The sequence below is a fragment of the Sciurus carolinensis genome, chromosome 18, assembly GCF_902686445.1.
Source record: "Sciurus carolinensis chromosome 18, mSciCar1.2, whole genome shotgun sequence".
NCBI lineage: Eukaryota > Metazoa > Chordata > Mammalia > Rodentia > Sciuridae > Sciurus > Sciurus carolinensis.
This window is the reverse complement of record NC_062230.1, coordinates 19,477,741-19,490,560: the sequence shown is the minus strand read 5'-3', so window position 1 is coordinate 19,490,560 and position 12,820 is coordinate 19,477,741. Positions and strand designations below refer to the sequence as shown.

At 45.4% G+C, this 12,820-nt stretch overlaps 1 protein-coding gene and 1 non-coding gene across 2 annotated transcripts; both read right to left on the bottom strand.

Moving 5' to 3' along the window:
* Positions 1-2,715: 2,715 nt before the first annotated feature.
* Positions 2,716-5,228, bottom strand: Znf785 (zinc finger protein 785). The gene is given in 6 exon segments (XM_053743320.1): positions 2,716-3,091; positions 3,193-3,469; positions 3,472-3,575; positions 3,607-3,736; positions 4,735-4,860; positions 5,024-5,228. Coding segments are annotated over 6 exon segments (1,218 nt in total).
* Positions 4,113-4,215, bottom strand: LOC124970851 (small nucleolar RNA U13). Its single transcript, XR_007106222.1, has one exon. It is a non-coding gene; the product is annotated as a small nucleolar RNA U13 (small nucleolar RNA).
* Positions 5,229-12,820: the final 7,592 nt, after the last annotated feature.

Genomic DNA, 12,820 nt, shown 5'->3' with positions numbered 1-12,820 from the left:
CTAGGACCTTTTCTATTTTCTGACCTCCGCTGACTGTTTTTTGCTGGAATATCTTCGGCTTTTAGCGTGACTTCTGCTCATCTCACTAGAGTTGTATGCTTGTTTTATAACTTGAGCTCTGATGGTGCCTCACTGCACTCATTGTGGTCAGCAGTGTAGAGATGGAGGAAGAGAATGAGTCTCCTTTTATTTGTTTATTTTTGAGTCAGGGTCTGCTGTTTCCCAGGCTGGCCTCTCAAACTCCCGGGCTCAAGCTGTTTTTCTACCTCAGCCTCATGAGCGGCTGGGACTAGGGGTGCGCCAGCTGCCACACCCAGCAATGGGTCTCCTTTGTTTTCTTTTTTTGGTCCTGGGGATTAAACCCACTGAGCTACATTCCCAGCCCTTTTTATTTATTATTATTATATTTTTCGGTACTGAGAATTCAACCCAGGGGTGCCTAATCACTGAGCAACATTCCCAGTCCTTTTTAAACTATTTAGCGACAGGGTCTCGCTAAGTTGCTTAGGGCCTCACTAAATTGCTGAGGCTGGGTTTGAACTTGAAATCCTCCTGCCTCAGTCTCTGGATCCACTGGGGTCACAGGCATGCATCACCATGTCCGGCTTTATTTTTTTGAGACAGGACCTCATCGAGTTGTTTAGGGCCTTGCTAATTTGCTAAGCCTGGCCTCTAACTTGGGATCTTCCAGCCTTGACCTCCTGAGTCACTGGGATTACTTTTTTTTTGGTGGTGGTGGTACTGGGGAATTGAACCCAGGGGACTCTACCGCTAAACTACACCCCCAGTTCTCTTTTTATTTTCTATTTTGAGATAGAGTCTCACTAACTTGCTGAGACTGGCCTCGAACTTGTGATCCTCCTGCCTCAGGCTTTGGAGTCTCTAGGATGACAGGCATGCACCACTACACCTAGCACAAGTTGTGTCTGAACTTTAAGTGAGAGCTAAAGTTTCTTGGACAAAGCTCAGTCTTGGGCTGAAGAATTTAGGAGGGAAGTGTAATAATGTCTGCGACAACTATATGATAGTTTAAATAAGTGGATAGGGGGATGGGAAGACTGATGTGTAGTAAGGCAAATAGACGAAAATGTTAGCTGTAGAATCTATGTAATGGGTATATGTATGTTTACAATTCTCTCGACTCTTGAATGTTTGAAAATTTTTATGGTCAAATATTGTTGGAGAGAGCTCTTCAAACCACTAAGACTTTGCTAGGTGCCTTTACACCTATCACATTCTATCTCAGACTACCCTGTGACATTGCCAATAGCCCCTTAAACTAAGGCTCAGAAATGTTCAGTCATAAGCTTAAGGCCATACAGCTTGTGGAGCGTAAGTTGAGCCTGGACTCCAGGTCTGCCAATTTGGAAGAGACTGCGTTGTGAAGTAAAAATAACACCCAGTTCTCAATAATAAACACTTGGATCTCAAGGATTCAGAGAAGCAGTGATAGATTTGGGTTCCCAGCAACAGTCTTGGGACTGCAGATGTGTTCAGTCCCACCCACCAAACTGTTTATTCCTTCAGTTTTCTATCCAAAAGTAGGGCTTCCAGTTCTAAATGGGCCAGAAAGGCCTCTCTTTTTATTGTTGACATATACAAGCATTACAATAAAAATTAGGAGATACTATGTCTTGATTTCAACTCTAATCACAAATAATTAGAATAAATTATTTAAATCTTAAATTTATTTATTTATTAGAATAAATTTAAGAAAGAATAGTCTTAAAAAATAAAAGTCCCCAGCATTAGATTTCCAGCTGCTGTGGCCCCCCAAACACATCTTTATTCAAAAGATGCAAAATCCAGGGAACATGCAAATATCTAGGAAGGAAGAAAACATTGTAACCACTAATCCAAACAATAAGGGCAGCCCAGTCCCACAGTTCACTAGGTCTGATACTGTTTGTTGTGTACAGGGTAACCCTAGGGCAGGAAAGAGCTTTGCAAGAGCCACTGTCCTCTCTGGCCACCTCTAGCGTTTCAGGACCACAGAATGCCAGCAATGACTGGACACCACGTGTCTCCTGCCTCGTGGTTCACCTGCATTGGCTAAAAATTCTGGGATGAATTTCTCCCATGGAGACAGGCTCAACATATGCCCTTCATTCTAGGGGACCCAGAGTGGGCCCAGGTTCCTTTAATATGCTCCGACATCTCAGGAACCTTCTCTCTGAGGAGCAGGAGGGATACAGGCCAGAAAGCACAGCATGGGAGAGAACAGTCCAGTTAGTTGAATGATTTGCAGTGAAGTAAGCCCAAGTGGAACTTAGAATTACAGGCTCTGTGAGCAGGAACCACCTAAAATAGGTTCAGCTCTTAGATGGCTTTTCAGATTTCTGCCTCGTTCATTTTTTAGTATAAAAAAGTTTCATTTTGGGCTGGGGAGATGGCTCAGTTGGTAAAGTGCTTGCCTTGCAAGCACAGGGCCCTGGGTTCGATCCCCAGCACCGCAAAAAAAAAAAAAAAAGTTTTATTTTTAGCACCTTACAGTTTAGGAATACACTTTTACTCTGATAATAGAGCTTTACGGCTCCAGCAATGCAATCCCCCCCAACTCCTCCCTCCTCCTCCCTACACCTTCCCGTGCCCCCTGCCTTTGCTTGTTTCCTATCAAACTGTTTTCCTTAAATGCCCACATCCTTTCTTCATCCCCCAGATCTATAAACCTGCTTCTTCCTTTCCAGAGAAAAAGTAATCAACTTGTGTGATCTGTCACCCACACTCTTGAAATATATCTGGAAAATACCGGAAATGGATTGGGGAATCCTGGCCTCCAAAGGCAGAGCCATGCTCAGAACACCCTGCTGCAGCCTGCTGCCATGTCAGCCTTTTGCCACCAAGGCGATGGACTCACTGGTGTGCTTCCAGGGTGTACTTGCGCTTGAAGCTTTTGCCAGCCTCAGGGCAGGGGAATGGCTGGCTGTCAGAGTGAATGTGCCTGTGACAGAGGAGCAGGGAAGAGTAGGTGAAGCAGGGGCCACAGTCAGGGCACGGGTAGGGTTTCTCTCGCGTGTGCGTGTGCGTGCGCCGATGGATGGCCAGCAAGGAGGTGTAGGCAAACCCGAGGCCACTGTCGGGGCATCCATAGTTTTTTGTTTTTGTTTTTTGCGGTACTGGGGATCGAACTCAGGGCCTTGTGCTTGCAAGGCAAGCACTCTACCAGCTGAGCTAACTCCCCAGCCCCTATAGGGCTTTTTGCCTGTGTGCTTGCACTGGTGGATGGCCAGCAGGTAGGGGTAAGTGAAGCGACTCTTGCAGTCTGGGCAGGGGTGGGGCTTCTCCCCTGTGTGGGCCCGTCTGTGGATGGTCAGGGAACCCCTTTGGCGGAAGCAGTGCCCACGGTCAAGGCATGGATAGGACTTTCCACCCGTGTAGATGAACTGATGCTGGAGCAGGTACTTGCGGAAGAAAGGGGCCTGGCATTGGTCACAGGGGAAAGGCCTCTCCCCAGTGTGGACCCGCTGACGGCTGCCAGCAGGGAAGGGTAGCTGAAGTTTCAGCCACAGTCTGAACAAGAGTAGGGTGGTCTGCATGTTGGCGTGTTCTTGGGCCAAGGCTTGATGGGGCTCTGCCTGGGGCTCCAGCGAAGATGTGAGCAGGCACCTTTGGAGGGAATAGACAGGTGACATGCTGGCTGGCAACCACTCCTTGAAAGACACTTCATTTTCCATTTCTTTTTGTTTTGGACTCTTGGCCAGCCCTTCTTTCGCCTCATTCCCATCCCTGGATCCTGAGACGGGGAAAAAATAAAACCTGAAGTGTAAGTAGCATGTTCCAAATCGTCCTGCCTGGAAAGGCAGCAGGAAGGGCATGTATGGCCTCTGGGGACCCTGGCTCAATAGGGCCTCATGAAGCCCTAAAGATTTGCCAGGAGTGGGTTGGGGTGTATAGCTCAGTGGCAGAGCACTTGCCTAGCATGTGCAAAGCCCTGGGTTGGATCCTGGCACGGGACGACGGTGGAGCCTGGAGTAAGAAAAATATCCATTTTCTGAGCACTGGAGATAGTGAAAGAAGTTGACAATTTTGAACACCTACTCATGTCTGTCACTGAGTACGCCATAGTCCCACCCCTCATGGAACCACAGGATTTTTTGTTTGTTTGTTTTTCACATCAGATGGGTAATGTGCCAATGTCATAACAAGGTTTTAGAGGGAGGCACACCTCACAACAGCGTGAACCCCCAGTCAGCACACTTATGAACGGAAAAGAATGGTGGAACTTAGAATCTTGAACCTGTTTACGATCTTTGCAATGCAGCCATTAAATGAACTTCCTTGGTGCCATTTGAAGTCATCTGCAAAATGTCTACACTTGGACCGAACCCTAGAATCCATGGGAAAACCTAGGAACAAACATTTACTGTGATGTTATGTCTGCTGGGGGGAAAAATTTTGCCTTCATTTTAAGATCTGATGAGGGATTCTCTACCACATTATGATCCATGTAACAACTTTCCTGGAGTAGCGTTTGCCTTCATTTTCAACACACCCAAAATCAAGTTGAATTGTTTTCTCTATTCCTTGACTTCTGGGAAGCTCAAGATGTATTTCACGTTAAACTGGGTTTTTCCAGTATGATTAATTGGTTCTCTTGGTCATTCTGCATTGAGATACAATTTCAATGTATCACCTTTCAGGTAAGGTGAAGGGAGATACCGAAGGATCTTGGTGCTGGCGGTGAGCCTTGAGGATCTGGGTCGGGTACGGGGTGGGTTTCAAATGAAGTATCTGCTACCTTTAGTTTGCCTCTGCTCACAGCTGCTGGGCTCTCACCCTCTGGATCCTGGGCTTCTGGACTTCATGCCTCCACCTCTCCTTCCATCCAAGAGATAAAAGTAGGTTTGGCGCCTGAAAATCCTGCAGAGAAACCGTGGGCTCGTCTAACACCATAGAAGTGGGGAGGACGCTGCTGCTTCCTCCTTGCCTCACATTCAGCCCACTCGCCTGTGGGAACATCAATCCCCACTTTGTCCAGATTTTTCGGGGGCGGGGTGGTCCTGGCAGGATCTCCAGGCCTCACGGAGCGCGCCCAGGAGGCCGTGGGTGTCCCGCATTACGTGCCAGTACAGCGCCCTCTGCCCCGGCCGCAGACACGCCGACTCCTCAGGGGAGAAGTACACGGGCACATCCATGAAGCTCACTTCCGCGGCCCGGGTGCATCCGCCAGGGGCAGCGCCATGAGAAATCCCCTCAGTGCTTGGCTTTCCCAGCTCGGAGAAGTCCATCAAGACCCATAGTCCTGCCCTTAACCAAGATGGCGCCTCTCCGGCGTCAACGTCCCCGCCTTCCCCTCCGACCTGACCCTACGGGAGTGGAAAAACCGGAAGGGAGGGAGGTTGGACTCCACGGCGCAACTAACTGAGAGATGACTGCGTTGATTGGACAGCGCCGGGAAGCCTGATTGGTCTTTCCGGAGCGGCCTGTTTGAAAGGCTGAGGGTGAAGGAGTGACTGGTTTGGAAGTGGCCGGAGCTGACTGGGCGCACGACCTGTCCTGACTCGCTTCTCCCGGACAGCAACCTAGGAGAAAAGTTCTGACTGCCTGGCGCGGTTCCTCCTGCTACTTAGGTGAGACTTACTGCGGATAGGTGAGGTGAGTAGAAGCCGAGGGGCGAAGACTGAAGCGGTTCAGCGACCCGAGGAGGTGAAGGGCGGCCCGAGCCACCGTCGCTCGCGGTCTCACGGCAGGGCCGGCCCGCGGCTGCAGGTTCCTGCCTCTTTCTGATTTGACCCTGGCCGCGGTCACAGATGCGGAAGGCCAGGGCGCTGCTCCCAGGTGGCAGAACTGAGACCTAAAGGTTCTGAATCCCAGACTCCGGCGAGTGCTTAGTGTAGTGGCCCTGCACAAAGTGTCCAAGCCCAGCGCGGTGGCTCCGGAGACCGAGATAAGGATCGCAAGTTCCAGGCCAGTCTGGACAACTTAGCGAGACCTGCCTCTAAATAAATAAATAATAAAAAGGACTGGAAGTGTAGCTCATTGGTAGAGCATCCAGGATTCACTCCTCAGCACCTGGTGATGAGGAGGAGGAGAAGGAGGAGAAGGAGGGGGGTGATATAATGTAATAATAATGTTGTGTTACCTCATTCCACAGTCTCCCTTTTACTGTATTAAAAAGCAAAACAAAAACAGGCTTTTGCTGAGTGCGGTGGCCCACACCTGTAATCCCAGCGGCTCAGAAGGCTGAGACAAGAGGATTGCAAGTTCGAGACCAGACTCACCAGTTTAATGGGACTCTAAGCAATTTAGGGAGACCCTGTCTCAAAATAGAAAAAGTAAACGGACTGGGAATGTGGTTCAGTGGTAAAGTGTCCCTGGCTTCAATCCCTGGTGCAAAAAAAAAAAAAAAACCATAGCTAAAAAACAGTCTTCCTTACCCTTGATGAAATGCTTTGGAATATTTGTTTGGTTTCTTTTTTTCCCTTTGAGGTGCTGGGTGTTGAACCCAGGCCTCCTGCATGCTGACAAACTCTCTACTAAGGAGCCACATCCAGAGACCTATTTGTTTGGTTTTCTAAGTGAGCCTGATGCAAGACATGGGAACTTCTTTGACTTAGTGACAGTAGAAAGGAAAGCAAGTCAGGGGAGAGAACATATGGACAAGACTTTAATTAGGGTTTCTCCTAAGAGAAGGGAGACAGAATTGACTACAGTGTCAGGCTGGCCCTGGTAACAAAGGGAGAGTTATTTTTGTGAAAAAGCTGTTTGCAAGGGAGGGAGCTAAGTTTAGGAATGTTGATGGTCTTTAGGTATGTTTAAAAGTGTGCTTTTCTTTTCCTTTGAGGACATTTTAATTCCGGGGAAGTCACTGTGGTGCCAAATCTTTGTTTTTCATACCAGGATGATGGTCTGTATAAACATCTCTGTCTTATGATAAGGATGAGCTGTTAAGAGAACAGGCAGGTGGGAAATGGAAGAGAACCATATCGTGGCAAGCAACAAGTTAAGGACCCTAGGAATTTGCCATTTTGATGGCTTCTCAACAGTTTTTTTTTTTTTTTTTTTTCCTTTATGTTGTTTGTCCTTGGAGAGTCATGGCAACAGCATCCTGCCCCTAATGATGCACCTGGTTTCTGAAGCTGACAAAGCTGTTTAATGGGGTAGTCAAGGGTGGGAGAGCTGAAGGGTGAGGGGCACCTTTTGCTATTTTTTAATGGCTGTTGGGTCATGTGTGTGCAGGAGTACACTTGCCCTTTGTCCCTATGGTGGTGCCTAGCTGTCTCAAAACTACGCCTCCTGATTTGCAAATCTATTCTGTATCTGAATTTTAAAACATCTTTGCTTTTATTTTAACTTTGTCTATGATTTCTTGGCTGACTTCTCCCACACTGAAGGGTCCAGAAGATGTACCTTTCACCAATACTTTGAGAAATAGATATGTGAGGGGATCCCCAGCATCCCTGCAGAACTCCAGATTGTGCTTCTCTGTAGACCAAACATTACAATGGGAAACCACAGTCAATTGGACAACTTAAATGCATTGGGAATAATCAGATCCTAGCAAGGCGGAGGCCAAGTGGCAGCACTCAACCATCAAATTCAAGATGAACAAAGTTACTGTAACAGAAAGAAGAGTCAAAGCAATAATCAGAATAGTCTGATTAGTGTAGATCCATGATGTTGGCTGGTTAGTTACTCATGGTGTTTCTAGAAGTGAAATAGATAGGAAGCCTACTAAATTCTTACTTCACTTGTATAACTAGAAAACTCTCAGGTCAAGTGAATAAGAGTCTAACTTGAATCATGAAAACAACTATGTCTTAAGTGCAAAGTTCAATCATCCTTACCAGTTGTTTGTATAATCATTGGCTATGTGTCTAGTGATGTAATTGTACCTTTGAAGTATTGCAGAGTTTTCAAGTTGCTGTGACAAGGATTTGAGGTTTCTATATTTATCACTGTTTTCAGAATATAGTTTTTTACAGGTGCCAATCAATAATGTGATATATGTGCTGTGCACATTGAGATGCCTGATAAAATAAACTTTTTCTCGTGTATAAAAAGAGCCCTACTGAATGTGATATAAATAATAGAGAAAGATAGTAAATGTGATGAAAAATGCCTTGAAAAAAATAAATATAAAAACAAAATCATGGCCCATCAATCAATTCTCAGATTTGAGCCAGGTTACAGACCCAGAACCCCTTCAATGAAGTGTAGACCAGGTTGCATCCAGAAAGGACCCTGGTATATTACAAAAAAGTTATACTATTAATCTTCCTCCCATCCTTCTCCAAACAGACATACAGCCTTTTGTGTGTGTAACTGTACATTGGGTAAATAGAAATAAAAAGACCTTTTTGGGGAACTACTGAACACTGGCTCTCAATGAACACTGATTCCAGGAGACCCAAAACATCACTGTGGCTCTCCAGTTAGAGTAGGAGCTGATGGAAGTCAGGTAATGGATGAAGTTTTAGCTCAGATCCAGTTGACAGCAGGTCCCTGAACCCATCCTTTGATATTTCCCCAGTTCCAGAATGCATAATTGTAAATTGATGTACTTAGCAGTTGGCAAATCCCCACATTGGTTCCCTAACCTGTGGAGTGAGGTGTGGGTATTGTAAGTGTGACAGTGCATATGAAGTATTCCCCAAAGATTCATGTGTTGAAGGCTTTGTCCCCCATGTAACAATGTCCAGGGGCTTTTAGGAAAATGATTGGATGAGGAGGGCTTTCAGTTTATCAGTGGATTAATCTATTTGATTAATAAACTATATGGACTACTGGGAGGTGGTGGAGGAAGATGGAGCATGGTTGGAGGAAATAGGTCACTGGGGGTGTGCCTTTGGGGACTGTATTCTGTCCATGTGTCATTCCTCTCCACCCCTGCCTTCCTGGCTACCAAGAGCTAGCTACCTGTCACACCCTTCTGCCATTATGTTCTGCCTAGCCCCCAAAGCAATGGAACTAGGGATGATAGACTGAAACCTCTGAAATTGTGAACCAAAATGAACTTTTCCTCCTATAAATTATTTTCTTGTCACTGTATTTTCTATAGTGACAAGAAGCTGATTAACATGAGGAAAGGTCGACTGAAGTCATTAGAGCTGCCTCTGCCTAAGAAAATGGTAAATCAAAACAATTCCCATCCCTAGAGGGATTGCAAAGATTGTTGTCATAATCAAGGACTTGAAAGATGTAAAGGTTGGGATTCCCACCATATCCCCATTCAGTTCTCCTACTTTGCCTCTGTGGAAGACATGTGGATACTAGAGAATGACTGGATCATTGTGCACTTAACCAAGAAATGACTCCAGTTGCAGCTGCAGTATCGGATGTGGTTTCATTGTTTGAGCAAATTAACATATCTTCTGATACCTGGAATGCAGCTCATTGATGTGGCAAGTGCCTTTTCGCCATCCCTGTCCACAAGGCCCACCAGAAGCAGTTTGCTTTTAGTTGGCAAAGCAAACTAGTGAGCATAAATAGCCACTACTCTGGACTTTTTGGTAAGACGTTTGTATATCAGAAAATGGGAAATAAATCAGATGAAAATTCAGGGGCTCTCTATCTCAGTGAGATTTCTTGGGGTCCAAAGGTATGGGGCATGTGAAGATATCCCTTCTAGGGCTGGGAATGTGGCTCAGTAGTAGAGTGCTTGCCTGGCATGTATGAGGCCCTGGGTTTGATTCCCAGCACCAGAAAAGAAAGAAAAAAAGATCCCTTCAAAGGGTTTCTACAACCAAGAAGAAGGCACAGTGCCTAGTGGGCCTATTTGGACTTTAGAAGTAACACTTTTCCCGTTTGGACGTGCTATTTTGGCCCCTCTATCAGGTGACCTAAAAATTACTAGTTTTAAGTGAAGTCCAGAACAGAAGGCTGTAACAGGTCCAGACTGCTATGCAAGCTGTTCTCTTACTTGGGCCATAGGATCCAGCAGATCCAATAGTACTTGAGGTGTTACTGGCAGGCAAGGGTGCTATTTGGAGCTTTTGGTAGGCCCCTACAGGTGAATTACAGTGGAGACCCTTAGGATTTGGGGGCCAGGGTCTGCCATCATCTTCAGATAACTACTCTCCTTTTCAAAGACAGCTCTTGGCCTACTGGACCTTGGTAAAAACTGAATATTTGACCATGGGCTACCAAGTTACCATGCAGCCTGACCTGTCCATCACTAACTTCCACCAAGCCAAGAAAGTGGTAACACAGAGACTTGAAGAAGTTGCCTTCCCTAAAAGTAGTGGCTCTTTACTTAGGTCTGCAGATGCCCCTTGGGTAACTGAAAGGAGGATAAAGCTTGACATCTCTGCCTTGTATCTCTCATTCTTATTACCTTAAACTTTGTAACCTGCTCTGTATGTAGGCATATTAATCATTTAAGGAGTGTTGATCTAAAAACTATTATAGCTAATATATCTATTAGCCCTAAATTTACCTAACCAATTTGTCCACCTTCAAGACTGAGATGAGATTTTCAGGGACATTAAACTGTCAGCTGTTTCAGATTCCTGGAGTGGTGCCTATAAGTCTTCAGTCATTGTTCTACACCTTCCAGGAACAAAAGAACCTTACAGACAAATTATCCCACTGTGAGACTGCCATTCTAAGTAGGAACAATCATCTCATTTCATAGGCACTGAACTGTCCTAGGCTCACAGGTCTGGTAAATAAATATCCTAGGCAGAAAGTAGAAATTGTCTTCTCAAGCAGTAAGAACTCCAGAGCCACCTCACAGAACCAGAACTGAAATAGTGATCAACCAGACTACAGGCTAAGACTGCTTAATTATGCATACCTCTTACCCCACCGCAATTCTTCCTGTGCTTAAACTTAAAGCTTCTGTCGGCATGCCGAAGATAGGGCTAAGGTGACAGATCTCACTTTGCCTTCTTGATATGGTCATATTGATTAAAGTTCTTTTCCTGCTTTTCAGCATTGCTTTTCTGGGTGGTTTTTTGGACAAGTGGCTGGACCTGGTTTGTTGGAGTCCTGGAGTCTGGCCTCTGCCCAGGACTCCCGTAACAATTAGGTGTGTACAGAAGCAGTCTATTACCAAACTCATATGTGATCAGGCCCAAGCAGATCCTGAATGAACAAGGAAGTTACATAAAGAAATAGCCCAAATTCCCCTGGTTTCCACTTCTGAATTGTGTGCAGAAGGCAAATCATATCTGGAGTGTGTATTCCAGTAATGACAAAATACTACCCCTGCCAAAGTGGAAGCAGTACAGTGTAACCAACCTGCCACCAGTGAGCTGACTGATCACTCCAGAGAGAGATGGTGTCATTTCAGAGGCTTGGTTACTGCTACTGGCAAACTGAGCACTCAGTGGTGGCACAGCCAATTTGGCCTTGGTGAATGGAAGTCCATGTTGCTAAGCACATGCATAACACCTTCAACCCTGCCACCATGGTCACTTGGTCCACAAGTGGCAATGACAAAGTTGATTGGAAAAAAAGGCTGACTAGTATCCATTGGACAGGCCATCCCATCCACCTGATTATTAAAGGTCATCCTTTGGTGAGTATTCACATGGGACACAGATATTTCCACATCCTTTGCCCATTCAGAGAGATCTCTCTACGTATTTCTGTCAAATTCTTTGTCACCAGTTTTCCAATCACATTCCTTCCAAGTCCCCTACTATCCAACCAAAACAGTTTCTGTGGACTCACAGAATGTTTTATCCACTGTTATGATATTCCATGTAGCATTGCTTTTGATCAAGGAACTCACTTTGTAGCCAAAGAAGTGAGACAGTTGCCTCATGCTTGTGGATTCACTGATCTTTGCATGATCCTCATCATCCTGAAGCATCTGGAGTAGTGGAATGACCCTTTGAAGGGTTACATCACCAGGTAGGTCATAATACTTTGCAGGACTGGGTCAGGGTTCTCCTAAAGGCTGCATTTGCTCTAAATCAGCATCCAACATAGATGCTTCTTGACTTAGGATAGGGTTTTGTCCTGATAAACCTATTGTAAATTGAAAATATCAAATTGAAAATGCATTTAATATAATTAACCTACTAAATATCATGATTTAGCAACACAGTACATTAGAGACTATCATTCATTTACCTTCATGATCATGTGGCTGAATGGGGACTGTGACTTGCTGCCACTGTCCCGTATTATGACAGAGTATCAGTCTGCATATTGCTAGCCTGGGAAAAGATCAATATTTTAAATTCAAAGTATGGATTCTAATGAATTCAGAATGCTGTTTTTGCGCCATTGTAAAGTTGAAAAATCAAAAAATGAATCATCATAAGTTGTGGACTGTCTGTATATAGTACTATTTCTCCCATAGCCAGGATTCATGACTCTAGGAATCAAGGGATAGAAATGGGAGTGATATAATTCACCATTACCCCTAGTGACCAACTAACCAATTTTTTGCTTCCTGCTTCTGCAACTTTTTATGCTCTTCTGGCCTAAAGGTCTTAGTGCCAGAGCGGGGATGCTTCCACCAGGAGACACATTGAACTGGAAGTTAAAACAACCACCAGGTCATTTTACAGGTGACTTATCCGACTACCAAGGGGAAGTTGGGACTGGTACTCCACAATGGAGGTAAGGAAGAGTATGTCTGGTAATCCTTTAAAGTATCTCCTAGTATTACTGTGCCCTGTGATTAAGATCAAGGGGAAATTACAACCCAATTCAAGCAAGACACTTCTGGAATGAAGATTGGAGCCACCCTGGAAGGTAAAGAACCATGACTAGCTGAGGTGCTTGCTGAAGGTAAATGGAGTACAGTATGGGTAGTAGAAGAGGGTAGCTGTGGACCTGGGGTGTAATTCAGTGGTAGAGCACTTACTGAGCATGTATGAAACCTTGGATTCCATCCCCAGCACTTGGGGGCATATATAAA